General features: G+C 62.9%; 4 protein-coding genes across 5 annotated transcripts in view; 1 reads left to right on the forward strand and 3 right to left on the reverse strand.

The window, feature by feature from the left end:
• KAT2A (lysine acetyltransferase 2A) overlaps nt 1-7,783 on the reverse strand; it is a 36,022-nt gene extending 28,239 nt beyond the window's left edge. The window contains exons 1-18 of the mRNA XM_040536638.1: nt 7,491-7,783; nt 6,078-6,201; nt 5,830-5,975; nt 5,519-5,608; nt 4,844-5,025; nt 4,327-4,518; nt 4,137-4,243; nt 3,875-3,982; nt 3,624-3,760; nt 3,290-3,498; nt 3,070-3,196; nt 2,738-2,848; nt 2,491-2,634; nt 2,025-2,139; nt 1,829-1,865; nt 1,650-1,713; nt 1,359-1,443; nt 810-1,081 (exon numbers count right to left, since the gene is read on the reverse strand). Coding sequence (XP_040392572.1) covers nt 888-1,081; nt 1,359-1,443; nt 1,650-1,713; nt 1,829-1,865; nt 2,025-2,139; nt 2,491-2,634; nt 2,738-2,848; nt 3,070-3,196; nt 3,290-3,498; nt 3,624-3,760; nt 3,875-3,982; nt 4,137-4,243; nt 4,327-4,518; nt 4,844-5,025; nt 5,519-5,608; nt 5,830-5,975; nt 6,078-6,201; nt 7,491-7,736 — 2,418 coding nt within the window. The 5' untranslated portion in view covers nt 7,737-7,783 and the 3' untranslated portion in view covers nt 810-887. The remainder of the gene's footprint in view (nt 1-809; nt 1,082-1,358; nt 1,444-1,649; nt 1,714-1,828; nt 1,866-2,024; nt 2,140-2,490; nt 2,635-2,737; nt 2,849-3,069; nt 3,197-3,289; nt 3,499-3,623; nt 3,761-3,874; nt 3,983-4,136; nt 4,244-4,326; nt 4,519-4,843; nt 5,026-5,518; nt 5,609-5,829; nt 5,976-6,077; nt 6,202-7,490) is intronic.
• A 996-nt stretch (nt 7,784-8,779) lies between these two features.
• Nucleotides 8,780-9,632, reverse strand: LOC121059765 (heat shock protein 30C-like). Its single transcript, XM_040536923.1, has one exon. It carries the CDS (start codon nt 9,541-9,543, stop codon nt 8,935-8,937), a length of 609 nt encoding a protein of 202 aa, XP_040392857.1. The 5' UTR covers nt 9,544-9,632; the 3' UTR covers nt 8,780-8,934.
• An 893-nt stretch (nt 9,633-10,525) lies between these two features.
• Nucleotides 10,526-11,380, forward strand: LOC121059767 (heat shock protein beta-11-like). Its single transcript, XM_040536925.1, has one exon. It carries the CDS (start codon nt 10,647-10,649, stop codon nt 11,229-11,231), a length of 585 nt encoding a protein of 194 aa, XP_040392859.1. The 5' UTR covers nt 10,526-10,646; the 3' UTR covers nt 11,232-11,380.
• Nucleotides 11,381-13,870: 2,490 nt separating this feature from the next.
• Nucleotides 13,871-27,564, reverse strand: RAB5C (RAB5C, member RAS oncogene family). 2 transcript variants are annotated; one of them, XM_040536918.1, is made up of 6 exons: nt 27,453-27,564; nt 17,475-17,719; nt 16,263-16,414; nt 15,847-15,969; nt 14,992-15,085; nt 13,871-14,589 (listed from the first exon to the last, which is right to left on the reverse strand). In XM_040536918.1, the coding sequence occupies exons 2-6, from the start codon at nt 17,638-17,640 to the stop codon at nt 14,474-14,476; spliced, it is 651 nt and encodes a 216-aa protein (XP_040392852.1). In that variant the 5' UTR covers nt 17,641-17,719; nt 27,453-27,564; the 3' UTR covers nt 13,871-14,473. The 2 variants fall into 2 exon arrangements, with proteins under 2 accessions (XP_040392852.1, XP_040392853.1); XM_040536919.1 differs by lacking the exon at nt 27,453-27,564 and adding an exon at nt 18,099-21,674.
• Nucleotides 27,565-27,733: the final 169 nt, after the last annotated feature.

The following is a 27,733-nucleotide window of genomic DNA, read 5'->3' on the forward strand; positions in this document are numbered from 1 at the left end:
CAGATGGGAAGGGCTGGACGAGGTCCAGTCCCCCCCTGCAGCGAGGCCAGCAGGACCCCAGAGGGGCACCAGCACCCCCCCACCAAGGACAGCCACGGGCAATAAGGCAGCAGGCGACCAAGCAGGGGATAAATTAATGCTACACCCCAGCCCTGCTCCCATGGGGTAAACGGGGTCAAGGATGGGGGGGGCGAGGAAAGGATGCGAGCAAGAGCCAGCCGCACAGCACCACGCTGCTGAAGCTGGCTCACAGAGCAAGGGGGAGCAGGAGCCAGGATGAGACCCCCCCAGGTGCCCCCAGCAAGGCAAGGGGGAGCTGGGAGGGGATGGTGCAGCGCCCCTGCCCCGGGGGAAGAGCTGATGGAGAGGCAGCAGGAGCAGGGACCCCCCCCTCCCCTGAGCCCAGGAGTGGGGTCTCTGCCCCACAGCGGGCAGGGGGGGGTCCTGCCGTACATTCAAGAGGAGAAGCAGGCGCTGCCTGTGCGTGGACGGGAGCAGGAGGCGAGGCCCCTGCAGAAACTCAAAGCACAGGGGGGGGTCCTGCCCTGGCACCAAGACACCGGGGGGGGCCCTGCCCCGGCACCGAGAGCGGGGGCAGAAGGCACGGCCCCAGGGGAGAGGCAGCAAGGCAGCTCCGCTCCAACCCCCCCCCCGCCCCTCACATTCCCCTAGGAATGGGGGGGGCTGCCAGTGCAGGGATAAACCCCGGACCCCCCCCAGGGGGAACACCCCACACCCCCAGGCTGTTCAGCAGCAAACCCTAATCCAGGGAGCAGGGCTGCTTCCTGCAGGCGCCCTTGGGGAGAGAGCAGCCCTGCCCCTCCCCGGCTGCAGGCAAGGACCAGGGGAGGGCCTGGCAGCAGCCCCAGGAGTCCAGGCCCACCCCCCTACTTGTCGATAAGCCCCCCCTCCTTGAGCTTGAAGTAGAAGAACTTCTCCAGGGTGTTGGCACACTTGCAGTAGTCGCTGTCGGGCGGGTTGTACTCGCGGCAGTTGGTGATGATGCGCTGCAGGTCGGCGATGAACAGCTTCTTGGTGACGTAGTAGCGGTTCTTCAGGCGCTCCGTCATCGTCTTCAGGTCTAGGGGAAAGGGTCAGGCCCCCCCCCAGCACATCCTCGTGCCCCCCACCCATCCCTGACAGGAGGATCCCCTTGGGTTGCCAAGCCAGACCCAAGCCAGGGGTCCCCAAGAGGTAGCCAAGGGGTCCCCAAGAGGTAGCCAAGGGGTCCCTCTCTCTCTTCTGCCTCGCTCCGTGGATGGCCCAGCACCCCAACAGCGAAGCCCCCTCCCCACTATGCGCCCCCCCCCCCCAGACTTGGGCATGCTGCAGCCCCCCCACAGACCCCCGCCACCCACCGATGGGGAAGCGGATGATTTCGTAGTAGTCCGGCGCCTCCGATTTCTTCACCGGCTCCATGAAGGGCCACGCGCTGGGGTGGGTCTGGGGAGGGGGCAGAGGTTATCATGGGGGGGGGGGGGCAGCACCCATCTGCCCCAGCACCCTGGCGTCCTGCTCCCCATATAATGCGTTCATAACCCAGGCAGAGCCGGGAGCCGTGCTGGGGTCACCCTGCCTTCTCCCCCAAAGGGGCTGAGGGGGGGGGGGGGAAAATGTGAATGGCACCGCAGCGTGCCCCCTCTCCCCACCTTGATCTGGGCCAGGAGGTTCTTGAGGGTGTTGTAGAGCTGGTCTGGGTCCTTCAGCTCTTTGCTGCAGGACAGAGCAGAGCCCATCAGCACCAGCCTCCCGCTGCAGGGGACACGAACCAGGAGCCCCCAGCGCCGCTGCTCCCAGGGGACGCAGCCCCCCACCAGGCACCACTCACCCTTTTTCCTTCCCCAGAGGTTTCCAGCCCGTTTCTCCTGGAAGAACAAAGGCTCAGCATCACCCCAGGGCCCTGCCCTCAGCCATCCGGCGCTCAGCACCCCACTGCGGGGTCAGGACGGGGACCCCTGCCCCCTCCCCAGGGACCCTCCAGCACCCAGGCAGCACGGAGCAGCGCCGCCTGCCCAAGGACTCACGGATTCCGGGGACGCTCTCGATGGGGATCTGCCGCACGCCCTCCTTGAAGCAGGTGAGCCCCGGGTAGACCTTGCGGATCTGCGCCTGCTTCCTCTCGATCAGCTTCTTGATGATCTGCGGTGGGAAACAGGGGGGGGGACATCAGCTGGTACCGCAGGATGCTCCAGGGCCCCCCCACAGATCCAAGGAATGAGGCTGCACCCTCCTCCTGCCCAGGGCCAGCCCTTGCCACTGGAAATCCCAAAAGTGACCTTTTTTTTCTGCCCTGCAAGCCCATTTCCAGGGAGGATGCCAGCCTTTGGGGACCCCAACGAGGTGACGGGGATAATCAAGGGATGGCTCCCATCACTTTGGGGAGCTCCCCTTGGGGTCCCCATCACTGCCCCCTTGGGGTCCCCATCCCCCTGGGTTTGGGGTGGGTCAGAGTGAGCACAGCCCAGCAGCCCCCCCCCCCCAAAGCAGCACCTCCTTCTGCTTCTTGATGATGTGGGAGAGCTCGGTGTAGGGGATGCGGGGGTTCAGCTCGCACTCCATCAGCGTCGCCCCCTCGTAGTCCTTGATGTAGCCCAGGTAGCGGCTCTTGGGGACCTTGATGTCCTTGGAGAAGCCCTGGGGGGGGGAGGGGGGGGAAGAGACAGAAGGTGGGGAGGGGGCTCGCAGGCAGGGGAACGAGGCTGAGGGGGGGGGAGCCCCAGCCGGGGAAGGAGCCCACCTGCTTCTTGAAGTAGCCGATGGCGTACTCGTCGGCGTAGGTGAGGAAGTAGAGGATGTTGTGCTTGATGTGGTACTCCTTCAGGTGGTTCATCAGGTGCGTCCCATAGCCCTGCGGGAACCGCTGTGAGACTGGGGGGGCCCCCCCACACCCCTCAAGGCCCCCCCAACAGCCCCCAAGGGTGCCAGGACCCCACCACCACGCGTGGCAGGGCGACGCCTGCAGGGCGCCCACTCCCACCCCAGGGCTGGCACCACCCCGGCACCCGCTGGAGCTGACCCAGCACCATCCTGCCCCCGCCCCCCCCGCCCCTGCAGCCCCCCCGAGCCCACCTTCACTTGCTCGTTGGACGTCACGGCGCAGAAGACGATCTCCGTGAAGCCCTGGGTGGGGAACATGCGGAAGCAGATCCCCCCGATCACTCGGCCGTCCTTGATGAGAGCCAGCGTCTTGTGCTTCCGGGGGGGGGGGGGGTTGCAAAGCCAAGGGTGAGACAGGGAGACCCCAAAACCAGCCCCCCCTTGCCCCCCTCCCCTTCCCCCAGCCACCCACGGGTCAAAGACGAGGCGGGTGATGTACTCCTTGGGCATGCGGGGCAGCTGGTGGGAGAAGACGTTCTGCAGGCCCACCAGCCACATCAGGATCTTCTTGTTGGACTTCTGCGAGAGCGAGTTGCCGATGACGTGGAACTCGATGATGCCGCGCCGCTCCTCCAGCCGCGCCGTCTCGTCCCGCGCCGCGTTCGCCGACAGCAGGCTGGTCTGCGGGACGGGGGGGTGGGGAGCAGCTCTGACCCCCCCACCTTCCAGGCACGGGGACCTCAGAGCCCCTAATTGCTGGCTGCGCCCCCCAGTAGTGCTGTCTTGGTGCTCCCCAAGCCCCGTACCTCGGGGCCCAGCATGGCAGCGGGGTCGGTGATGGTCAGCATGACCTCGTTCACCAGCTCCATGGGGATGTCGCCCATCACGCGGATCCTCTTGGCGTCCTCCAGCGTCAGGCTCTCGGGCAGCTTCCGCTTCTCCCCTGGGGAAGGGGGGGCAGCGCCTCAGGCGCCAGGACCCCGAGGAGCCCCGCCAGGACCCCGAGGAGCCCCGCCAGGACCGAGCCGGGTCCCGCTCCTCCCTGCGCTGGCCCTACCTGGCATGGGCTCCGGCGTGCCGGCGTCCATGCTCGCGGCAGAGCTGCTGGTGCTGAGCTTCTTGCTGAAGAGCGGCGTGGTGGGCACGGCCACGGTGCTGACCGCGGCTGGAGGAGGGATGAACACCCATGATGGGAACACCCGTGGTGGATTGGAAGCACCTCATCCACGCTGCGGCAGCGTGGGCGGCATCCCGGCCATCTCCTCACCCCGCTCCTCCACCCCACAGCCCCAGCACCAGGGAGCTGCTCCCCAAGGTACCTGGGCGCGACACCAGCTGGGCACCCTCGGTGGCCGGCACGGTGAAATCCGCCTCCCAGATGGGCGAGTTCTCGCCGTAAATCTCCTCCTCCAGCATGGACAGGAACCTGGCGGGGAGCCGCGCGTCGGGCAGCCAGCAGGAGCTGGACACAACGGCCTCACCGACGGCGTCCCCGCCTCGGGCACCTACTTGGGGAAGTGGGTGAGGATCAGCGTCCGCTTCTCCGGCACCAGCTTGTCCTTCTCCACCCGGAACTTCTCCAGCAGCTGCCGGCGGGTGACGGTGAAGATGGACTTGAGGAGGCTGCGCCCGAAGACGTGAGTGGTCTCGTAGCGGGGAAGGCTGTCGCAGCTCTGCGGCACGTGGCAGTAGCACAGCCACCTAGGGGACAAGAGAGCACGGGCTTTGGTGACCCTTCAGCTTCAGCATCCCTCCCGGGACAGCTGCATGAGCCCTCCTCGGGAAGCAGAGACCCCACGGGGCTCATGGATGATGTTATTTGGCAGCACAACACCTGAACTCCAGCTCCGGGAGAGCTGGCAGGGCTCAGAGACACGAGCAAGAGCTTCCACGAAGGACAGGGGCAGGAGAGCAGCTCCCTGGCCCCCACTTTGCCAGTCCCTGAGCCAGGGCAGACAGGGCTGTGGAGCTGGGGAGAGGTGGAGGACGCGAGGTGTCCCCATCGGAGGCTGCCTGCCTCCCTCACCTCGTGTAGTTGACCTTGTAGGTGGCCACGTCGTCGTTCTGCGAGCGCTGCCGGAACTGGGACGGCGTCTCCAGCTTCCAGTAGTTGAGACAGAGCAGGAACATCTTGGAGAGCTCATACATGGTCTGCCGCTCCTTGGGGGGCAGGTGGCTGAACTTGTACTGCACAAAGTTCAGGACTCCCTGGGGGGGGGAGAGAAAAGGGGGGTGGTGGACGGGTACTGGGGCGGGGGTACCGGGGCTGGGGGGCACAAACCACAGGCACAGGAGCAATGGGGAGCCCAGGGCTGGGGCAGCCACTCCCAGGCACTTGGAGGTTTGGAGAAAAAGGCAGAAAAAGCAGGAGCAGGATGGGGCAGGATGGGCCGCCGCTGGCCATCACCCACATCGCTGCTCAGCGTGCCCGACCCCAGCCACCCCAGCTCTCTCCAGTTACCCACTTTTAGGGACAGAGCAGAGAGCTCGAGCCTGAGTTTGCACCACAAAGCAAAAAGCCCCGCTGTCTGCACAATCAGGGGACACGTTGGGGCCGAAAACCGCAGGACAGGCTGAGGAAAGCAACAGCAGCCCCTCGGTGCCGCCCGCCACAGAGGGTGCAAGCGCTGGGACCACCGAGAGCAGCCAAGCGCAGGACGAGGACGCAGGACGAGGCACCGGCGCGGCTCGCGAGCCTCACCTGCTCGATGTTGGGTTTCTCGAAAGGGGGGCTCCCCAGCGACCCCTCGACCACCGGCTGGCTCATCTGCAGGATGCACTTCCTGAGGAGCTGCAAGAACCCCGTCAGCCCCCGTCACTTGTTTAACGCCCGCCCCTACCCTGGAAATCCCAGGGGAACCGAACGCGGGACAGCAGGCAGCGCCCGGGAACGAGGCGGGTTTATGGGGTCAAAGCGGGGCTGGTCGGACACATCACAGCCCCAGATAAAAATAAAAACGAGTCCCAGGAGGTCAGAAGAGAGGGGAAGCAGCCGGCCAGCCCCGGACGCACCTTGAACAGGTAGAAGTAGACCTGCTTGGTGTCCGTGTCCTCCTCCTTGTGCACCGACATGAAGAGGTTCTCCACGTCCACCACCATGCCCAGCAGCCGGTTGATCTCCTCCTCCGAGACGTTCTCCAGGTGGGACACGTGGTCGGCTGCAGTGAGGAGGGCACTGCGGTGAGACCCCCCCCCGTCTGGGTTCCAGGGGGGTCCCGGGGGACGGGGGGGGGGGTGCGGTCCCAGGGGTTTGGGGTTACCCAGCGCGTGGCTGCAGCTGCGGCAGGGCTCGCTCAGGTTGGTCACCGGCTGCTGCAGGTCCATGCGGGGGGCCGTGGGGGGGTTGGGGTTCTTCCAGCCATTGCACTTGCAGGCATCGTTGGCCTGGGACGAGGGACGGGGAGGGCATGGCGCAGCAGCCCCACGCGCTGCCCCGTGCCAGGGCTGCTGCCGCCCCCAGGGGCCAAGCAGCTTCCCTTCCCACCCAGCACACCCATCCCGCCCCAAACATCCCCACCACTCCCGCGTCCGCGCCCCCGGGATCCTGCACAGCTCGGCTCCCCCATCCTGCATCCTCTGCCTCGCTCAGCGCCCCGCTCCTGCGCCCCTTATTCACGCACTGCCCTGTACTCCCTCCTGCATGGCTCAGCACCCCACTCCTGCGCCCTCCGCTATGCACAGCTCTGCGCCTTGTCCAGCACGGCTCAGCACCCTGCTCCCGCATCCCCTGCCCGGCTCAGCACCCCGCTCCTGCACCCCCTTACCCACCCACAGCCTCAGACCCCCTCCTGTTCAGCTCAGCACCCCATTCCTGCGCTCCCTGTCCATGCACAGCCCTGCACCCCACGCCGCCCAGCTCAGCACCCTGCTCATGCACCCCTTACCTATGCACAGCCTCAGGCCCCCTTCCGCTCTGCTCAGCGCCCTGCTCCTACCTGGTTCAGCACCCTGTTCCTGCACCCCTTACCCATGCACAACCCCGCACCCCCTCCCGCTCAGCTCAGAACCCTGCTCCCGCACCCCCTGCTCATGCACAGCCCTGCACCCCATCCTGCCCAGCTCAGCACCCCATTCCTACACCCCTTACCCATGAACAGCCCCACAACCCCTCCTGCTCAGCACCCTGTTCCTGCACCCCTTCCCCACACACACCCCCTCACCCCACCCCACCCAGCTCAGCACCCCGTTCCTACACCCCTAATCCATGCGTGGCCCCACACTCCCTACTGCTCGGCTCAGCACCCTGCTCCTGCTCGGCTCAGCACCCTGCTCCCGCACCCCCTGCCCATACACAGCTCTGCATCCTCTCCTACCTGGCTCAGCACCCTGCTCCCGCACCCCCTGCCCAGCTCAGCACCCCGTTCCTGCACCCCTCACCCACGCACAGCCCCGCACCCCATCCTGCCGAGCTCAGCACCCTGCTCCTACCCGGCTCAGCACCCCGTTCCTACACCCCTTACCCATGCACAGCCCCACATCCCATCCCGCCCAGCTCAGCACCCCGTTCCTGCACCCCTCACCCACGCACAGCCCCGCACCCCATCCTGCCGAGCTCAGCACCCCGTTCCTACACCCCTCACCCGCGCCCACCCCCTCACCCCATCCCACCCAGCTCAGCACCCCCCCCCCCCCAGCCCCGCACCCCCTCGGGGCCGCCCCCCCCCCGGGCCCACCTTGCATGCGGAGAACACCCCCAGCTTCTCCAGCTTCTTGCCGCGGGGGAAGCCGCGCACCTGCGCCTTGCGCTGGCTCGCCCGCTGCTGCTGGCTGAGGCCGGGCCGGGCCGGATCGCTGGAACCCGTCCCTCCCGCCGCTCCGGGAACCGGACCGGCCCCGCTCCCGGTTCCCCCGCTCGGCGCTGCCGCCGTCCCGGGACCCGGCGGGGGTCTCCCGGGCTGCGCGGCCTCCGGCTCCGCCATGCCGGGCCCGGCGTGCGCCCCGAGCGCACTGCGCCTGCGCGCCGGGCACGCCGGGACCGGTAGTCCGGAGGTGAACGGGGGTGGTCCCGGGGCTCCCGGGACGGTCCCGGGACGGGACGGCGGGGCCGGGGCTCCCGGTGTGTCGGGGCTCCGCTCTTCGCCCGGGGCTGCGGGCTCCGCGCTCCCGGCCCCCGAGAAGCGAAGCCGGGGCCCAACGCGGCCCCATAGCCTCGAGGGTCTCCGGTCCGGGCCCGGTAACGCGGGGCCACCCCCAGCGGGGCGAGGAACGAGGGGAGCCCGGGGCCGGTGCTCGGGGCCCGGGTGCCGGGGCCGCAGTAGCGGGCGCTGAGCGCCCCGCGCTGCGCTGCCAAATATGGAGCGAGGCCACGCCCCTTTCCCCGCCCTCTCTGCCGAATACGGAGCGAGGCCACGCCCCCCGTTTCCCATAAACGGACGAGGCCCCGCCTCTCGGCGCCCGCTCATCAGTGAGGCCACGCCCATCGGGCGCGCCACGCCTCCTGCGCCGAATATGGGCCGTGGCCCCGCCCCGTCCCCGCGGTATATACGAGAGGGACCGCCCCCCTGTGCCCATATATGGAAAGACACGCCCATCTCTCACTAGGGGGCGGGGTTTGGCGGCTGGAGGGTTCGCGCCAAGCCCGGCGGCGCCTGGAAGGTGCCAGCAATGGCGCGGGGGGGGCACGGGGCTTGGCCCGGCTCGGCTCGGCCCGGCTCGGCTCGGCCCGGCTCGGCTCGGCCCGGCTCGGGTGCCACGGCTCCAGCCCCGAGATCCCAGGGCTGCGTCCCCCCAGGGTGCTGGGGCACCCAAGGGTGCTGCCCCCTGGGCTGCAAGGGGGCTGCTCGGGGCCACGCAGGGGCCGGAGCCCCCCCAGCCGCCCCCCTCCACCAAGGAGAAGGGGGGGCCGCGGGTGTGCCCCCGGCTGCACGGCCCCGGCTCCTTTACCCTCACTGCGTGGGCGCGGCGGGGAGCACAGCGAGGCAACGGGGCAGGCAATTCAGCAACTCGCAAGCCGCGCGTGTAAAAGTCACAAATATTTATTAAATATCAAAAAAATCCACGCCTTTGGGCCAGAGACCCCCCCCCACGCACACACCCGCGTTGGGCCGGCACGGCCCCGCTCTGCGGCCGGCGGCTGCCCCAGCAGCCGGGCTCAGCCCGGCCCCGCGGCGCTCCCCATCACGCCTTGGCCCTCTCGGTTCCGTCGTCCGCGCCGGCCGCCTGCTGTGCCACCGCCGGTGGCATCTGGATGGGCACGTTCCTCTCCGGGGCGGCCGGCAGGGCCAGCCGGGGGGCTTCGATGCGGAGCTGCCCCTCCTTGGACAGGGAGCAGCTCAGGGCCTCGGCGTCCACCTCCTCGGGCACGTCCCACTCGCGCTTCAGCACCTCGTACTTGTAGGAGAAGGAGCCCTTCTCGTCTGTGCTCTGCGTCTCCTTCTGCCCCACCAGCACCACCTTCCTGCCCACCACCTTCACCGACAGCTGCTCGGGGGCAAAGTCCTTCACGTCCTGGCAGACGGAGAAACCCTCCCCGGAGCCCTGGGTCAGGGCTGCGCTGGCGCTCGGGGCTCGCTCGGCGGTGATGCTGGCGCGGCCGGGGCTGCTCCCGCTGCTCAGGAGCTGCTCGAAGCTGCTCATGAACTGCCGAGCCCTCTCCATCTCCATCCGTATTTCTCTCTCCAGCTCAGCGAAGAGGGTGCCTGGATGCGGCCAGAGGGTGCGGACGGGTCCCAGCCATGGGAATAGGGACCCAGAGGTGGGAGGCATGAAGTGCAGGCGGCAAAGCATCTCTGCTGCGGGGCTGTGCTGCGTCCGAAGCTCTGCACAGGGGCTGGAGCGGTGCTGGGCTGGGGCAGGGACGCGCGGTTTTTATCCTCGCCTCCCCAGGGGTGTGCCCCTTCCAGAACGCTCTCTCCCCACGCACCCTCCCGGAGCCATCGCCTATTTTTGAGAGGCTGATTAGCCGGCAGCCGAAATAGCAGCGCCTGCTTCTGGGGACGAGTCACCCGCCGCAAATAGGGCGCTGCGGTCACCGCCGGGGGCTCAGGTTTCTGCAGAGCCACCGTGATGCAGCACACGGGACCGCTGGTCCCGGGGACGGGGGGGGCAAGCAAAGCCCTCCCCATGGCCCCGTGCTACAGCATGAGTTATGTTGTGCTTTCTTCAGCAAGCGAGACGGTCCCACCCCCTCAGGCTACGTGTCCGTGCGTCACTGCTGCTGGGCACCTCTCGCACTTTCCAGGCCCCCCCCGTGCTGGGGACGCCAGTACCAGCCCCTAAACCCAGTGCCCCTGTACCCTGCCCGGTGGGGGGGGGACCTTGTGGCTTGCTTTGGTGTCACCTGGGGGTCCCAGGGTGGGCAACTCTCACCCCACGCGTGGGATATGGGGTTGCAGGGGGTCCTGTGAGTGGGGTGGGGGGCAGAAAATGCAGGGAATGGGCCACGGTGAGGGGAGGGAGAGGCAGCGAGGAGAGGAGCCCAGCCCCGCTCCCTGCCTGGGAAACAGAAAGGCCACAGATTTTTGGCAGGGGTGGCTCAGGCATCCCGTTTGGAGGCTGAGGTGATGCTGCTAATTATAATCCAGGAGAGCGGAGCTGCAATAGTAAGGGCGAAGGTATGTTGGCCATGATGTAAGAGGTGCCTCTCCTCTGTGATGACTAACAAGAATGAGCTGGAACGGGCCAGAAAGAGCTCTTCTCTTCTCCCGAGGGATGACGCCACGCAAGGGACGAGGCCACTCCTCCCGGGAAGGGAAATAAAAGCTGCAGGCGGCGGAGCCGGGGCATAGCGCTCCCAGCCTCCTGGAGAGGAAACAGCTTGAGAGCCAGCAGCAGCAGCAGCAGCAGCAGCAGCAGCAGCAGCACCAGCACCAGCAGCAGCAGCAGCAGCGATGCTTTGCCGAATGCACCTCGCTCCATTCGCCTCCAGCTCCCTGGCCACCCGGCTGGGCACGGTGAAGACCCTCTGGCCGCACGCCGAGACCATCTTCAGCGAGCTGCAGCAGGAGATGGAGAAAGCTCGGCAGTTCATGAGCAGCTTCGAGCAGCTCCTGAGCAGCCAAGGACCCATCGCCGCCGAGCGAGCCCCGAGCGCCAGCGCGGTCGCCACCCAGGGCTCCGGGGAGGGTTTCTCCGTCTGCCAGGACGTGAAGAACTTTGCCCCCGAGGAGCTGTCGGTGAAGGTGGTGGGCAGGAAGGTGGTGCTGGTGGGGCAGAAGGAGACGCAGAACGTCGACGAGAAGGGCTCCTTCTCCTACAAGTACGAGGTGCTGAAGCGCGAGTGGGACGTGCCCGAGGAGGTGGACGCCGAGGCCCTGAGCTGCTCCCTGTCCAAGGAGGGGCAGCTCCGCATCGAAGCCCCCCGGCTGGCCCTGCCGGCCGCCCCGGAGAGGAACGTGCCCATCCAGGTCAGCCCCGCAGCGCCGCAGCCCGGAGCAGCCTCTGAGGATGGAGCCGCCAGCAAAACCCAGGCGTGATGGGACCAGACCCGATGGCCCGCACCGGGACCAGAGGAGCCAGCAGCAAGTGTTGGGTTCTAGCCCGGACAAGCTCCATCAGCACTGATGTCATGTTTTTCTCTATACTGGAATGTTGTTTTTGTACCCAATAAAAATACTTTTGCACAGAACGCGGTTGTGCTTTTTTGGGGGATGACTGATGGGGAGGCTGGGCTCAGCTCTCAGTGGATACGGAGAGGGAAAAATCTCTCTGGTCCCGGTGCCTCAGGGCAGCCCAAAATGGGGTTGACAGCAGACCCCAAGGGAAGGGATCTGCCAGCACCACGCAGCTCAGGATGGGGGGAAATCAGCCCTGTTCTCCCCTGCTGCCAGGGAGCTGCCTTCATCCCCTGCCCACACTGCTGCCAGAAACTGCACCAGCTCTGTAGCCCTCACACCCCTGAATAATGCCACTAAATAGGAAGGTGACCATGCTGGAGGACCTATTTAGGAATAGGCTGTGCCCATTACAGCCAGTTTTCCCCCAGGCAGATTGGCAAAGGGCTGCTGGAGATGTCTCTGGATGCCAGCAGGAGGGAGGGTGAAGCCGTCTCCAGCTCGGCGCGCCACCACCACGGGACTTGTGGCCAGGCCCGGGCAGGCAGCAGGCGTGCAGGCAGGCACGTCTGTTTGTGCCAAAGCTGCTCGGAGCTCAGACAGCCCTTCCCCATGGCAGCACAGTGCCAGGGGCACAGAGCCTCTGCAGAGCACAGCCCCTGCCCCCAAAACCTCAGCCCGTTACAGCCGAACTGCACAGGCTGGGGCAGGAGCAACCCCCTTGGTGCATCGCCCGCTCCTTTGGGGAGGTGGGAGCCCAAGAGGCATGGAAGGAGCCAGGAACGAAGCCCCGTCAACCAAGAAGCCTCGTGCAAGAAGCCAGCAGATGGCAACAGCACCTTGCTTTGCGTTCACAGAACTGTCAGAGGTGGGAGTGGGGAAGCTCTTGCCCAACAGGTCCTGCTTTGGGCGAATCCAGCAGCACAGGTACAAACCACGCTGAAAGTGATGGGACCGTGGACATCCCCTGAGGGTCCTGAGCCCCTCCAGCAGATGAGCAGCCAGGCTTCAGCACAGGGGATGGAAGCAAGCAGCACCCAAGGCAGCAGGTGAGAGTCCCATTTGTGGTTTTCAGAGCCCGCACACCGCAGGCAGCCTCAGCTCCGGCCACGCATTAGGAGCCTGGTCACTGCACTGCTCCAGACCTTTCCCCGTTCCGCAGATGACGGGCTGCAGTCTCCCACCCAAGAAGCTTTTAAGGAAATCCAGCAGGAGCAGAGCGTGCCAAGACCTTGGACGCAGGATGAAGCCCACAGTTGTGGCTGCTTGCACAGAACATTTGCAGCTACCCAGCAGAGCTCTCCCAGCCCCAAGGCTGCAAGCCAAAGGCAGGTCCTGCCCAGGGACATCAGGCAGTTGGCTGTAGCTGTGCTTCCTCAGAGCTTCTGCTGCACGAACACACCCCACTGACAGCAGCAGCAGGCTCAAGCACAGGCACAGCACAGTCTTTGTACTCCCACAAGCACTTGGCCCAGCCAGCCAAGCAGAGCTGCACGGGGAAGGTCTGTTTGTCCAAGCTGTTGATCTCCCCTGGCTCTAATGATCAAGTGCACACAGCAACAACAGGACAGAACATCTTTCAACGCCACCCTCCTCTATAGAGGGAGACATTTGCCCGCTAACATGGAGCACACTCACCCTAAGCTTGGCCCTTGTCCAGGTGTGATGTAAGCTCTGAATTCCTCCGCCTACTGCTCCCCTCAACCTCTTCCCACCTTGTGCTGCAGTCACCCTCACAGCATTAGGTGATGAACAGCTCTCACTGTTTACCCGAAGCTTCCTTGTACGCTGCTGCCCAGAGTACCACAAGCACACTGAACCACCTCCAACCTCCTCATTAGCAGCAGCAAAGACCTCTCCGCAACTCCATGCAGGCATTCCTGCCTCAAGAGCTGGAAATTTGGACCGGAAGAGGAAGTTTGGACTTGACGAAAGCGGCACGCACCTCCCCATGCAGGGGAAGAAGGCCACACGTCCCTTACAGAGCTGTGCCTGGCTGCGGAGCTGGGTGTCAGGCACCCCACGAGAAGCCTAGCCCACCTCAGCCTCCAGCACAGGAGATGTTCTGGTCCACTCCCCTTCTGGCTTGGTCAAGAAACATGAACATTGTTGATCGTGGTAGGTTTATAAAAATTTTCTTTTAATCACACGAAACTGAAGTTTGCGATGAAGACTAGGTTGACAGTTCCTCTTAAATACCGGTATGCATAAGACATTGCATTAGGCACTAGGCAGCAGCCAACATCAGTTAGAGTCTGGCAACAGAAGCCATTTTAATACCTCCCTTCACACTGTGTGGAATTACAGGCTTTCGCAATACAGAGTTCCCACTGACAGGTTATCTGAGGTTTCCCCCACCCCACCTCTGTACATCAGTAAACCATGTGTATTCACACTAGAGTAGGGTTAACGTTAGTGGCATCACAACCATCAAAAAAAGGACAAGTTTTCTATACAGGATTCTTGCAAAAGTTGCAATAGGATTAGTGCATTACGACAGAACCAGAGATAGAAAAGAGTTGGCATGCTAGAGTCCAACACAAATAAAGACAACAGGCAGCTAGTTGTATGTACTATATTGACAAGATACTGATTGGTTACATGAAGAAACATACAATACAAAATACAGAAGAAACCAGTTTTGCTTCCCTCTGCCCCACCCCAAAATACTCATAATTGATTTGGTCAATAAGTGGCCGAAGAGCCAGAGTTTGTCGCTATAATGCTACAGTTTAGTGGTTGTTCTAGGCATATCGTACTGGTGTTAGCCTTAGCTTTTGCACGTGGGTAATTTTAACCAAGGTTTGTCTAGTCTCAATATCCCTTTGTTTCCAATAGTGAACTACAGTACTGTGGGACCTGGGTGCTGCTGGCCCTCACCCGTGGGAAGGGATGAGCTGGCTGGGCAGACACCAGGTCGTGCATCCACCACCACCAGGAAGAGGGAAGAGAAGTTCATATATTAAAAAAGTGACTTAAGACTTAGAATTTAATTAGTATTTGTACAGAAAGGTGCAGGTGGAAGAACTCCCCTCCAGCCTATGATCAGAAAGGGATGGAGAAATCACAGCAGCCACCAGCAGCAGCCGCTCTACGGTAAGTGCGATTGTTAGCATGGATTCCAGTCACGTCCTTCAAGGGCTCCGGCGGGTGGGATCGGCTGCTCAATTGCTGCAGCACTGGCTCCTGCTGGGCTGACTGCTCTCCTGAAGGTCTACCACCCGATTCCTGCCCGGACCACCCGGAGCGTTCTGGGGTTCATTTTTTGGCAGTTTCTTGGCTAGAAAGAAGCAAGACATTAATAAGCTCCCCTATAAAGCGAGACCTCCTCCCCGCTGTAGACCACACGCTGGGCTCAGCCTGCTTTGGACAAGCCTCTGCCTCTTAAGAAGTCTGGGACTGGACACTGCTGGCAGCACAAGCACATTAAACAAACCCACTTTTAGTTTTAGCGGTCAGTTCCGCTCCACCCTTACTCACTACAGACAAATGCAGAGAGCAAACAGGGCAAAGGCTCCAAGCACTCAGGACTGAGTGACCGTATATGAAAGCCTAGCAAACTGGTCACGTCCTCCAGTAAGAGCCTCCAGAACCCGGCTGACCCAGGAGCTCCCGGGGCTGTTGCCAGGGGGCTGCTGGTGCTCAGAGCTACCCCAGACATCTTTTCCCCGCAAACTGTTACCTATTGCCATGAAGATTTCGTTCACATTCATCGCTGTCTTCGCCGACGTCTCCATGAACAGCAAGCTGTTGTCATCTGCATATGTTTGTGCATCCTAGAAACAATCACATTAGAGTGATAAAGGCAGCCTGCCAGGAGGAGGCCCGAGCAGGCCTCACACGCTTCACTTGTTGGCAAACGGAACGCTGAAGGCAGCCTCTGCCCCAGGCCACCCATTCCCACCCCAGCCCCGAGCCCTGCCTGGCCAGGACAGCTGGGAGACGCACACCACCGACCAGTCAGCATGGCTGGTGTCCCCCCCAGCGGAGCCAGGGCACAGCAGCACAGGCTGTTTGTGGACACAGCACGTCTCGAGCAACAAAGCACCTTGTACTTTGGTTGGCTGGGAGCGTAACGCACACCATAACGCACTGCGAGCAGTGCTGTGCAGAGGTCTGTGAGATAAGAGCTCCTATCAGGAAGTCTGCCTTAGACAATCTGAGCTAAGAGCTCAAGTGATGACTAGAAAACAAGCTTCAGGTGTCTTTTAGGTAAGGAACACCATTTCATCCGGTGCTGTCTTCAGCAGTGTGTAAGCAAGGCAGCAGCAGGGACCGAAAACACAAGCTTGTGTCCTACAGGCCTTCATAATTCATCATGATTGTTACCAACGAGAGCTCCAAGGGCTATGCAAGTGCCTGGAGAAGGCAAGCTAAAATTCCCTTCCAGGGGCAATCGTGGGGGTTCTCGGTGGCATGAATTTCAAATTTCATCACATCCCTCAAAGCACTTTGGACATAGACACCAAACCCCCAGTTGATGAAGAAGGTGCTTTCCTGACCGCTCAGGTAGCGACTGAACCAGATTCCCACTTACCTGGAAGTCCACGGCTCTCTTGGTAGCAAGGTCTGCCTTATTTCCTGCTAGTGCAATTACAATATTGGGGCTAGCCTGCCTCTGCAACTCTTTCACCCAGTTCTTGGCTCGTACAAATGTGTCCTGGAAGCAAACAGGAGGCAGTCAGGAAGGGCAGCCTCTTATTAATGCAGAGTGGAGATATGTTTAGAACAAGTCTTTCCTGTAAGAAGCGTTCTGCCTCTACAGCACTCTGTAGCAGGATCCTTTATCGGCTCAGACAGCCTTGGTCAGAACCCAGGAAGAGGCTGTCAGTACCTGCAGGCTGGCATTGCCAGGGACCCTAAACCCAACACCCCCAGGGGGCCAAGAAGCATCAGGTACAGATGTAGACGCCTCATCCCAATAAACAGGCAGGGCCCCGGTGCAGTACTCACTGTGTTAGTGATGTCGTAGACAACAATGGCTGCCTGGGCACCTCGGTAGTACATGGGTGCCAGGCTGTGATACCGTTCTTGCCCTGCCGTATCCCAGATTTCAAACTTCACCGTTGTGTCATCCAGACAGACCGTCTGCGTTAGGAAGGCAGCTGAAAGAGAAGGGCTGTGTTTGCCTCGCCTCCAGCTGGAGAGCCCCTGCGGCTCCGAGCAGTTCTGCTTTTGCACGGGAGCTGGCAGAAGCCCCAGGCAGGCCAGCGCAGCGCCTCTCGCCGTGGAAGTTGCAGCTCTGCTGAATTATCGAGCTACTTGCACGCAGGAACCCCAGAGCCGCCGAGCGGCAAGCTGCCAACAGGAAGGTGGCTCCGAGAGCCCAGCAAGCAGCAGCCAGCTGAACAGCAGCGCTGCTCCTCCTTCCCCAGCAGCCAGCGCTCAGGTCACACTGTGCTGCTCCAAAATCCCCAGGAGTAGCTTTGGAGAGCACCCCCCCCCAAAGCACTGAAGTCAGCCCAGTTACAGGGCGCTCCCCGGTTTAGAAACTGGTCATTTTCTCGTTCCAGTGAGCACGATACCACGCCGCCATTCCAGTTGTAACACAACCAGGCTCGGATACGGATTGAAGTACAACAGCAGACTGCCCACAGGGCCCTCTGCGGCAGAGCTTTAAGCCCTGCCTGCCCATAAGCTATACTTTTAGCCGTACTTACCCCCACATGGGTTACTACAGACTGAGCCTTCTCATTGCACACCTCCTCACATCACTGCCCAGGGAGCTGGGCGCTGCCTGACCTTTCGTTGGTGGCACCACGCTAACGATTTTAAGCTGAAGAACTACTAGACCTGAAAGAGCTGGGGAATTAGTTTGCAGTATCAGGCTGGAAACCACCCTGAAAACCCAGCTCCTCATCTGAAAACGTAATTAAGGGTTATAAACCAAGTTGAAGGCCTCGGTTCTAATTAGGAGTAGGAATTCAAGTACTGGGAGTAAAGACACCTCAGAGGCAGAGCACTCGTGGTTGCCATAGCACTATTCTCTAACGCACTGATCTTCACACTACCAACCTGCAGACCAAGAGTTAAAGTTATTAGCTCCTTGGCTATTTATAGCAGGAAAAAAGCAGACTGAAGTAGCCATTAATACTTCTGATACCCCCGGGCTGCACGAGCAGGGCCAGCATCTCGTAACCACGGCCATTTGGAGCGGGCACTCACCTCCAATCGTGCTCTCCTGGTACTCATGGAACTGCCCCTTCACGAAGCGCAGAACGAGGCTGGATTTCCCCACTGCCGACTCTCCTAAGAGAACAAGTTTGAACTGGCAGATTTTGTTCCCGGCGGCTGGTCCATTCGGTCGAGCAGCTCCACCTCGACCTGCCATTGTGGTCTAAGTGCAGGAGCGCCAAGAGTTAAAGGACGCTGCAGGTCGCGCGCTGGATCCACCTGGAGGCAGGTTGCAACTGGAAGAGGAGGTCAGAGTTAGTGACGCGCTCGGGGAGCAGCCCTGCCAGCTCCAGAGGGTGGTTTTGACCCGCAGCCACCATCGGCACGGGCAGCTGCTGGCTCCTTCCCCCTGTGGAAGGTTATCGGCTGCAGGCACCGCAGCACATCGGGTAGGTTCCGTCCATCAGCAGCTCCTGCAGCAGGATCTGAAGTTGTCCGAGCCCCCTCAGAGAAGGGATATGGTAACACAGCCCTTCCTCCCCACTGCGCCCTGTGTGATGTGCCACACACCTTGCTAGGGCGAGGCAAGCAGCGACCAGCCAGGATGCCAGTCGGCTTATTAGAGCTTTGTCTATTAAAACAATTACTCAGTTCATGGAGGGAACTGCAGCTGACCTTTAACTCCTTCCTCCTCTCCCAGGCTCACAAGATAGCAGCTCCAGACCATCAACGCAGAGGTCTTCAGAAGCTCCACGTAAGCCGTAACGGGAAGCGGCGCTGGCTGTCAGCCCTCCAGACCACAGGGCACTCAAAAGTTTCTATATTCAGTGTTAGCTTAATTAGCTTAAAGGCCCTTACTATTACTTAAAGGGCCGTAGCTATTAAACGCTGCCTCCAAGAGCGGTCCTACGGCAGCCTCGAGGCGGTGCACCAGACGCCTGCCACAGAGGGGCTGTGACGGGAGCCACGCTCTGGGCACAGGCTGCACTCACAGGCAGAAAGCGGCTACTCCCATCACTGCTGCAGGCGGGTCCTTATCACCAAACGAAGTCTAGACAGCTTTATCAGAGTGCAGGGGCAACACCTACACGCGATGCAACGGCACCAAGGCTCCGGTGCTGCGCAGGAGGAGCACGGCAGCGGTGCAAGCAGCAGCCAGGCTGGTGTGCAGCCGGTTCACCTCCCTGCCCCCCCGGGCATTTCACTGCTATCAGCTGTTATCTGCTCGCAGCTGAGGACAGGAATACTCCGGGAGCGCACGGTGACATGGATTCAGGCAGATTTCCTGTACCCATCACTACTCCCACTTCCTGTCATTGACAAAATGCTGCAACCGATTGCATCTGCTCCTTATCACCGCCTTCCTTCAGCTCCCAGAGCCCAAGCTTCTCGTCAAAGACAACTGCAAAAAAAAAAAAAAGCCCCGAAAGACAATTCCTCCTCTCATCAAGTTCTGAGCACGTCCCCAGGGAAACGCTTTCTATGCCTAGAGCGAATTTAGCCAGCAAATACCGGGCTCCTGTGAACAGGAAGCTTAGAGCAAGTTAAACTGGGGCTGAACTGGAAGCGTCCCCTGCAAACCAGGCTGGCCGAAGAGCAGACACCGGGTTCCAAATGCCTGCTCTCAGAGCAAACCCCGTTGGGCTGTGACTGCCAAGAGGCCGCTTGAACCGCGGCTCGAGTTTCAGCTCGGTCCCACAGCCTGACAGGCAGCCTCGAGCCAGCAAATTCAGCCGGAGAGCTCACCCGGGGAGGGGGGGGGCGCAGCCCAGCTCCGCAGCCTCCAAACAGAAGCACTGCAGAACGCCGCGGCTTACGGGGACGTCCAACACGAAGCTGCTTTGATCAGGCAGGCGAGCCAGAAGCCCGCTGCTGCGCCAGTCCCATCCACCGAAGAAAGGAGATGGGAAAGAAACCTCGAGGAGCAGCTTTGAGCGCGGCGAGACGTTTGCGAGGCCGAGCCACGAAGCCATTGAGTGGAGCGGCCCGTCCAGCCCCGTGCTCGAGGCACGGAAGGCGCTTATCACCGAGCATCAGGAAGTCCAGTCATACTTTTGAGCGCAACAAATGCGGAACGCTCCAACATTTAAGCCCTGCAGATACTTTCAGGGCACCGCCGAGTTAGATTTCACTCGCTGGCTATGAAACGTGAAAGAACGAACGCGTTCCCTCGCAAGGCACGAGACGGATTTAAAGCCGCGATCTAGCGTCCTGCTTCCAGCAACGCGGTGCCAACGGCTGAACGTGCCCAGGAGAGGACAGGACTAATCTGCATCGCCCGGTGCTCGCTGGGCGAGGAGGAGCTGTCAGACCTACCCGCAGCTTAAGAAGAGTCAAACCATCCGGAGGCACGGCTTATTCCAAGTCTGTGCGCCTGAGATGCTGTGACAGACCATTAGCACGTTTGCTTTTGTAAACGCTTTCTTTTTATTATCCCATTTGTCTGAGGAGCGCTATTACGCTCTTGTATAAAAGGATTACCATAATGAAAAGGGTCATTAAGCGCAGAGCAGTTCATTAGGAACAGAAAGGAGCAGGGCTCCTGATAAACCAGGCACGCCAAGAGCACCTCTGGCAGGCGGCAGCTGGTGGTACCAGTGCGCCCAGCGGGGCTGGGACCCGCCGCAGAACAGCGGCGAGCGGGTCAGAGCTGGGTCCCCGCGAGGAACCCGACCCCTCGTCCACCGAAGGACGAACGTGTTTGGGCAGGATGGGAAAGCCTGACAGGAAGCAAAAACGAGCCGCGTGTTGTGTTTCGCTGGACGGTGAGGAAGCAGCGGGGGCCAGGAGCTGCTCGGGGAGCACCCAGGGCCGGGGCGGGGGGGGGGGCACACCAGAAGCCCTCCGCCTGCACCCACCCGAGGAAGTTTCCGCCTTCCGCAGCTCCTCCTCAGCCTCACGGCCGCAAAGGAACGGCTTTTGCTTGTTTAACCTCGCGCTCCTTTCCCGGGGCAGCCTGTCAGCAGGCGTGTAAGCTCCGTCACCGTTCCAGCCCAGCCCGCAGCACGCTGAGAGCCACGTGAAGCGTGCCTCAGCCGAGCTCTGACCTCCCGAAACACGATAGGGGTGATCCCCGCAGCGAAACGAGGAAACGAGCCCGCTGACATCCCCCGAGTCTCGGCGTGACCTATATTCCACCGGCCTCGCTCCGTTTTGCCGTCCGGTTGTGCGACGTGAACCCCAACGGAGTTGAGCAGCCACGTCTGCGTCCAGCCCACCGCGGAGAGCTGCCGACCGGAGCAAACGGTCGGGCAGTTAGAACCTGGGAGCGCCTCATCACCACCTAAAGATGGTTTCAAGCCTGCCCGTACGATTACGTGGCTCCGTGCCCCCCCCCCGAAAAGCTGCCAGGTCGTCAGGATGCGCTTCAGGTGACCCTAACTGCACCGAGGGTCTCGGGCTAAGGACACACCCGAGCAGGCTGAGCCTCTCGGCACCTCTGCTGATGCCCACAGGCAGCAGAGGGGATTGAAGTGAGAGCCTACCGGAGCTGCAGGCAGCGAGAGCTCTCCATCGCAGGCCGTTCGGCTCCTTTTGCTAACGCCGACATCTCCGAGGATTCCTCTGTTCCTGTCAGCAGCGCAACTCGACTGCTGAACGCAGAGATACCAGGCAGCTCGACTAAGAAAAGCCTGGGTGCGCGCTGGCTCAGCCCGCGCCGATCGGCGGCTGTTTGGGAAGCAGGGAGGCCTCGGTCGCCGCGGAGCCACCGTCTCTGCTGCCCCTTCCGCCCGTCCCGCAGAGCGGGCAGCCCGCGCTCTTCCTGCTCCGCGGACGGCGGCAACGGCACCCAAACCACGGGCCGAGCAGACCGAAACCACCGCAGCAACGCTCCGCCGGCGAACAGCGCCAGCGAGCTGCACCTTCAGCTGCTAGCCCACGAAGTCAGGACAAAAAGGGTCTGATGCTCACGCAGCCAGGGCTCGCAGGTCTCCCTTTTAGCCCTTCTTTCAGCTTCTCTCGCGGCTGACGAAGCTGAGCAGCTTTAGTATCACAAGACCCCTCACGAGAGGGAACGCGCTTCGGTTCAGCTGCCCCACCGGGCTCCACGCGGGAGCTGCGCATCAACGCAGAAGTGCCGAGCTTCCTCCCGCGAGCTCCTGGAGCGGCCTGCGCGAGGCTGCGTGCCTCAGAGACAGGTTTCCACACCTGATGCTCTCCAGCAACCAAGAACTCCAGGTCTGGAGTTCCTGCTCCTCAACGCCTCTCCCGTTTGTCAGGATTTGCTGTAAGGGCTCGAGTACCGAATTCCAGCCCTGTGAAGTCGATAAGGCCGTGAATATGGAATTCAGGATTTGACCGCCCTGAATGAGAACGCTCACGCCAGCACCGCTGCCCTCCCAGCCCACCCAAGAGCAGGAGCACGTCCCAGAGCTGTTAGGATGCTGTTAGGACGCTCAAGATCAGCACGAGACAGCCCCGTACAAGAACCCCAGTCTCTACGGGACAACTATAATCACACCCCTCGTTAGCCCCGGCACGAGCATCACCTCACAAGGCTCCCCATCACTGGGAATCCACGAGTTTAAGGTGCCAGGAGGCACAGAACCTGATTTTTGCCACGTTCACCCAGCAGCGAAGGCTGCTCAGAAAGCTGGTGATATTTGGAGACCGTTCTGAAGAACCTCGTTATCCGAGGACCGCTTCTGCTCCGCGAGAAATGCTTCACCGGGGATTTGTTGGCTTAGGCTCAAAAGACTCGAGACAAAAACCCCCAGTGAAATACTTATCTTGTCAAACAGCCGACAGCATTACATGAATTCCTTGGCAGAGGGAGCCCGGAAGGTACCGAGCGCTTTTTGCTTCACCTGCCACTGAAGGAGCAGGCAGCTCTGCCAGCAGGAGCCTCCTGCCCCCATCCACCACAGCCGGGCCGCTTTGAGGACCCAGATCCACGGGCAAGGAGCAGCAGCAGCAGGCGGGGGACCTACCAGGCCACCAGGAGGACTCCACTGCCCCGATCGGCTGAACACGCACCCTTTTCAACACATTAATGCTGATCTAATTACGCTAATAAATAAGAGCGGTCTTCGAAAGCCTTGCTGCACGAGGGCGGCACCGCGCAGAAGCGGCGAGAGATCCGAAACCTGCTCCGGCCCTCCCGAAAGAGCCGGGAAGCAGCGAGTACGGCCCTCAGGCCCTCAGCCCCGTTAAAGCCAGCTCCGTTTTAATATTTCAGCTTTCAACAGCCAGCACGCGCTTCCCTCCACACACAAGGAGCGGCCTCTTGACCAGTAGGGCCGTAACCTAGAGCCTCGGTAACAGCTCCGAACTGGGGAACGAGCCGCGGCAGCTGGCAGGAGCTGCGCCGCAAGCCCCAAAACGCAGATTCAGGCCCAAACCAGCCTAGACAGCGACTGCAGATCCACTCCTAGGGCTGTTCCACCACCAGAAGTTAAAGTCACGGCTTCTCCGCAGTCTCTTCCCCGAGGACCCGGGCACGTTTCGTTTTAGTTCGGAGGTAATTCGGGTTCACGCAGGGCAAGTTAGAACCTTTTTGTTGCTGCCTGCAGCCCTGACGAGGCACAGGGAGCCCGGAACGCCGGCTCCTCTCCACGCGCGCACACGTTTCCCGACGCCGGCAGAGCCGCAGCTTCCCAAGCGGCCCCAGCAGCCCGCTGGTTTTCCCGGCGCCTTTTCAGAAACGACTTCGGCATCCGGGATTTCGAGGCCGCCGGCCCGCGGCTCCCACTCCACCCAGCGCAGACGCCGAGCTCGCAGCACAGCGCCGCGGCCGGCAAAGCCCAGAGCCAAGGCGGCAGAGCCCCGCTCCGCGACGTCAGCCGCAGCCCAGCCACCTCCGAAGCCCCGTCAAAGCCTTTCGGGCAAGAAACCGAAAGGCAGCTCTGGACCTGGCTCTCTGGCCTTTTGTTCCTATTTCAATTAAACGAGGCTTGCCAGGGGAGCTCCTCTTCACCCAAGCGACTCGGCCTCTATCCCCAGCACCAACCGGTCGTCGTCTCAGCTCTGGGACCTGAGCGACGTCTCCAGGATCTCCCCAGAGTTTCGGGGGCTTCGGAGAGCTGAGCCAGGCGCGCTTCAGCCAGTCCCCGCGCAGAGCGCACTGAATATCCCGCAGGGGCAAAGTGCGAGCGACCTTCAGCTGCGATTCTCACCTTCAAGCCACCTCGAACACCTTTAACATCCCCGACCAGGCACCGAAGCTGCTCCGCTGGCCTAAGGCGGCTCCAGACAAATATTAACTCCTAAATCCTTCCATCCCCACGCCCGCAGCGCTGCCAGGGGGTTAATTCCTGCGGCACGAGAGCCTGGGAGCGCTCAGGTCCACACCCGCGGTCCCTCGAGCCTCCTCGTAGCCAGTTTAACCCCTTCAGAAGGGTGCCCTCGGCTGAAGTAATTCTTCACCAGGAGTTCCTGAAGACACCTAACGAGGCGAGGAGCCGTTACACCCGCTGGTACTTCCCTCCAGCCGCAGGTTTCGGCGCTCCCCGGTGAATTAGCGCCAGCAGGGAGAGTTGTCCCCATGCTGGCCACACACACGGGCACTGCAGGGAAGTTCCCCGCCTAATCCGGCGGGGGTTTGAATTCCGCGGAACAGCAGGACTGACAGCCTCAGAGCCGCAGCTGGGCCCTGAGAGATCAGGGGAGGAACGGGCAGGTAGGGCGGGCTGAGGGGTTGTGCTCCTGCCCCTCCTTTGGGGCCAGGAGAGAGGTGGGGGTAAGGTCCGAGCTCGTGGGGCGACCGGGGGCACCCAAACCCGCGTGAGTAAACTCACCGGAGCAGCACGATGGGAGAGCCAGGAGCACAAAGCTCCGGCCCTGCCTCAGTCAAGCTCTTCTCAGGCCAGCTGCGGGGACGAGGCACTCAAGAGGCGCTCAGAGGGGAGCGGAGCGCGAGGTGGCAGCTTCCCGCCGAGCGTCAGGCGGGCAGAAATTGCAGCAAAACTCTTCCAAGAGTTGCGTGCATCGCCTTCATCTCACAGAAGCTTCTCCCTAGCTGTACGGGGCGAAGCCTCCACGTCCCAGACACCAAAACACCCCGTGCCCCGCGTCACCTCCCTCCCGGAGCCCCTGCCTGCTTCCGTTTATTCCCGACGCCACAAAAGCTCAGTCCTACTTCACAGGAGCCGATGCCCTGCGATTAAAAGACACTCACGAGCACAGCCCAGGTCGGCTCGAAGTAGAACTACGCGCTTTTAATCCCCCAGGCAAGGCTCTCGTACCTCCTGTGCTCGACGCTGCCCCACTGCTCGGCGCGGCCTCAAAAGGCTCGGCTTGAATTTGACCACGAGGCCAGCAAAAACAAGCCTTCAGACAGCACCTGCTCCGCAAACGAGACAACAAGCTCGTTAACGCAGCGCAGGAAGCCGCCATCCTCGCTGCGACAGGGCCGGTGACCTTCATAATATCTCTCCCAGACCGCGCGGAGACCTCCTGCCTCCAGCAGTTCCTTATCTGGAGCACTACCAAAGAAAAGCAAACACGAAAACCGGCGTTTTCTTATCTGTTTGCGTAGGGCTGCTCCGGCAGCTCGTTCCCGTGCTTCGGGGGAAGACAAGCCTTCGTTTTGGGGCCAGACGGAGCGGTTTTCAGCCCCCACGCTGTCACTCCCAGCGAGGCCCGCTCTTCCCGGCTAGCGGCTGGAACGTTTCCGTAGCGTTACTCCGCCGGCTTTCACAGAACTTGCACAAGAGGGCTTCAGAAACTTTGTATCCCAAGGGGAGAAAAGAGCCGACGCCGCCGTTCCTGCCTTCTGCCCTCTTTTAGGCACGCCGACCCAAACGCTCGAGGCTACGCCCACCCCGCTAGAAGCGTTCCCTGCGTCTGCAAGGGGCTGGCATCCTGCCCCCGGCCCTTCCAGGGGGACGCCGCCAGCTCCCAGCAGCTCCGGGGCAGGGCCCAGAGCAGCTCGAGGGCTGCCCCCCTCTTTTAGAGGCACCAGAAGCGGACGTGAAGCGCACCGTTACGCCTCCCACCACCACTCCTCACCCCGAGGCTCGGCCCCGGCGTGAGAACACCGCTCAGTTTCGCTCCGGGCACTGCCCGGTCCGTTACCGGTTTCGCCGTCAGGGCAGCGACCCGACGCCAGGCCAACCAGACAACGTTTGGCTTCGCTACGCTCACAGCCGCGCGTGGAGCTGGCCGCCCCCTCTGCTGCTCTCCGACTTCAATCCCTCCCCGCAAGTCCCCTTTTACCTCGCTCCCTCACCTCACAGGGCGTTAGAGCCCACCTAACCAGCCCGGGGCCCTCACCCTAGAAAGGATCGGTCAGAATTAGCCCGCGGCACCTTCGAGGGAAGGGCTGCCTCTAGGAAGATGGCGTGGAAGCGCTGCCCGGGCAGCCTGCGAGGCCCAAGGCAAGTCTGAGGGATTTCAGCCCCGAGCAGCGGTCCCTGAGCCAAGCACAGCCTTTCCCAGCCTTCCAGGCCCACCACCCCGAGCTCCTCGCCCTCCTCCACCGCAGCTTCCCCCTCACCAGCCAGCAGAACCAAAAAAAAAAAAAAAAGGACCAGAAACCCTTTTAGAGGCAAGGCAGGGGCGAGCGTCGAGGGGATGTTCCAAGGGAGCTCCCTCAGCACGGCAGCGCCGCGCCCGCGTGGCCCAGAAACCCCTCTCTTTGTGTCCCGCCAAGCTGCGCGGTCCTGCCTTCGGATCCGACGCAGTTGTCGTCACGGAACACGAAGCAGAACCCGCTGTCACGCCGTAAGCGGGGCGGCTCAAGCGTTTGGAGACCCAGCACGCGTAAAACCAAGACCAGGAGATGGGAGTTCCCCCCCCCCCCCCCCCGTAAGACTTCCAACAGCCCCCCCGGTGCCCTCTTCCCTCTAATTCCCTCCCGCCTTCGGAAGCCGTCGAGGGCAGGGCTCCGGCAGCCACAAGCGAGAGGGCAGCGGGGAGCAGCGGAGCAGCGGCAGGTTCGGTCTGGGCAGACCGGGGAGGAGCTGGCGTCAAGGGGGCAGCACTCGGGGCTGCCAGGGCTCCCCCCCCGGCATTGCCGGGGACAACGCTCGAGCGGGACCCCCGGGGACTTCACGAGCCCCGCCGCTCCCCCCCCGCGCCCGCACGGCCGGCCTCGTAGGGTCTCAGAGGATCCTTAAGGGATCATTTAGGGTTGGAAAAAGCCCTCCGAGATCCTCGGGTCCGACCAACCCCCGGCTACCAACATCACCGCTAAGCCACGGCCCTAAGCACCGGGTCCAAGCTTTTAGCCCGCAGCAGGGGAGGCCTCGGGGTGCAGGTGGGGAGCAGCCTGGCCACGGCCCCACACCTGAGGGGGGCGGGGATCCCTCCCAGGGACCCCACACACGGCCCCACACCTTGGGGGGGCCGGGATCCCCTCCAGGGACCCTACAAAGGGCCCCACACCTGAGCGCAGCTGGGAGCCCCTCCAGGGAACCCCCCCCACACGGCCCCACACCTCAGTCCCTCCCCAGGGACCCCACCCAGCTTCCTGACGAGCGCTGCCCCCACACCGCACCCCAGCGGAGCCCCGCGGAGCCCCCACCCCCAGGGGGTGAAGGCTCAGCCCTCACGGGGCCCTGCTCAGCGCCCCGCCGGCCCCACCTCAGCACCGCCCCCCCCCCAAGCCCAGCACCCCGCAGGGGCCGCCCCTTCCCCAGACCCCTTCCAAGCCCCCGGAGGCCCACCGCCACCGCCCAGCGGCGCACCACAGACACCGGCACGGGGCAGCCCGCCGCGGCGGCCCCTCGCAGCCGCCCCAATCACGGCGAAAACCCCAATTAACGACAGCCGGCACCGGGGGCACCGGGCGCTGACCTCCCCCCCCCCCCCCCCCCCCGGGCCGGATGGAACCACCCGGGGCCGAGCCCGAGCCCGAGCCCCAGCCTTAGCCCCCCCCCTCAGGCCTCCCCCAGCCCCGCGGCGCCCCCCGAGCCCCGGCGCCCCCCCCCCCCGCCGCCGGGCCCCCCGGGAACCGGACCCGTTTGAGGCAGCCGCGGCCCGGAGCGGAGCTGGGGAGCGGCCCGGGGCTGTCAGGGCCAGGCAGGAGCCCCCCCCGCCCCCCCCGAAGCCTCCCCCCAGGCCTGCCCCGGCCCCGCCGCCACTCACCGCCCGCAGCGCCGCTCCCCGCCGCGGCTGCGTCTCGCAGGCCCCGACCCTCACTTCCGCCTTTACCCGTTCCGCTTCCGGATCCGCCCACCCCTTCCGCTCCCGGCCCGCAGGGTATTGGCAGAGGCGGCTGTCAATCATCCTCCCCTCCTCGCTGGGTCACCGCCCACCTCCCCGCCTAGCGGGGCGCGCCCGTGTCACGGGAGTGCGGGCGACGTGACGTCACGGCGCGTCCCTCGCGGGGGGTGATGGGAGTTGTAGTCCTCTTGGGGGAGGGTTCC

This window comes from Cygnus olor, chromosome 25 (assembly GCF_009769625.2).
Source record: "Cygnus olor isolate bCygOlo1 chromosome 25, bCygOlo1.pri.v2, whole genome shotgun sequence".
Lineage (NCBI taxonomy): Eukaryota > Metazoa > Chordata > Aves > Anseriformes > Anatidae > Cygnus > Cygnus olor.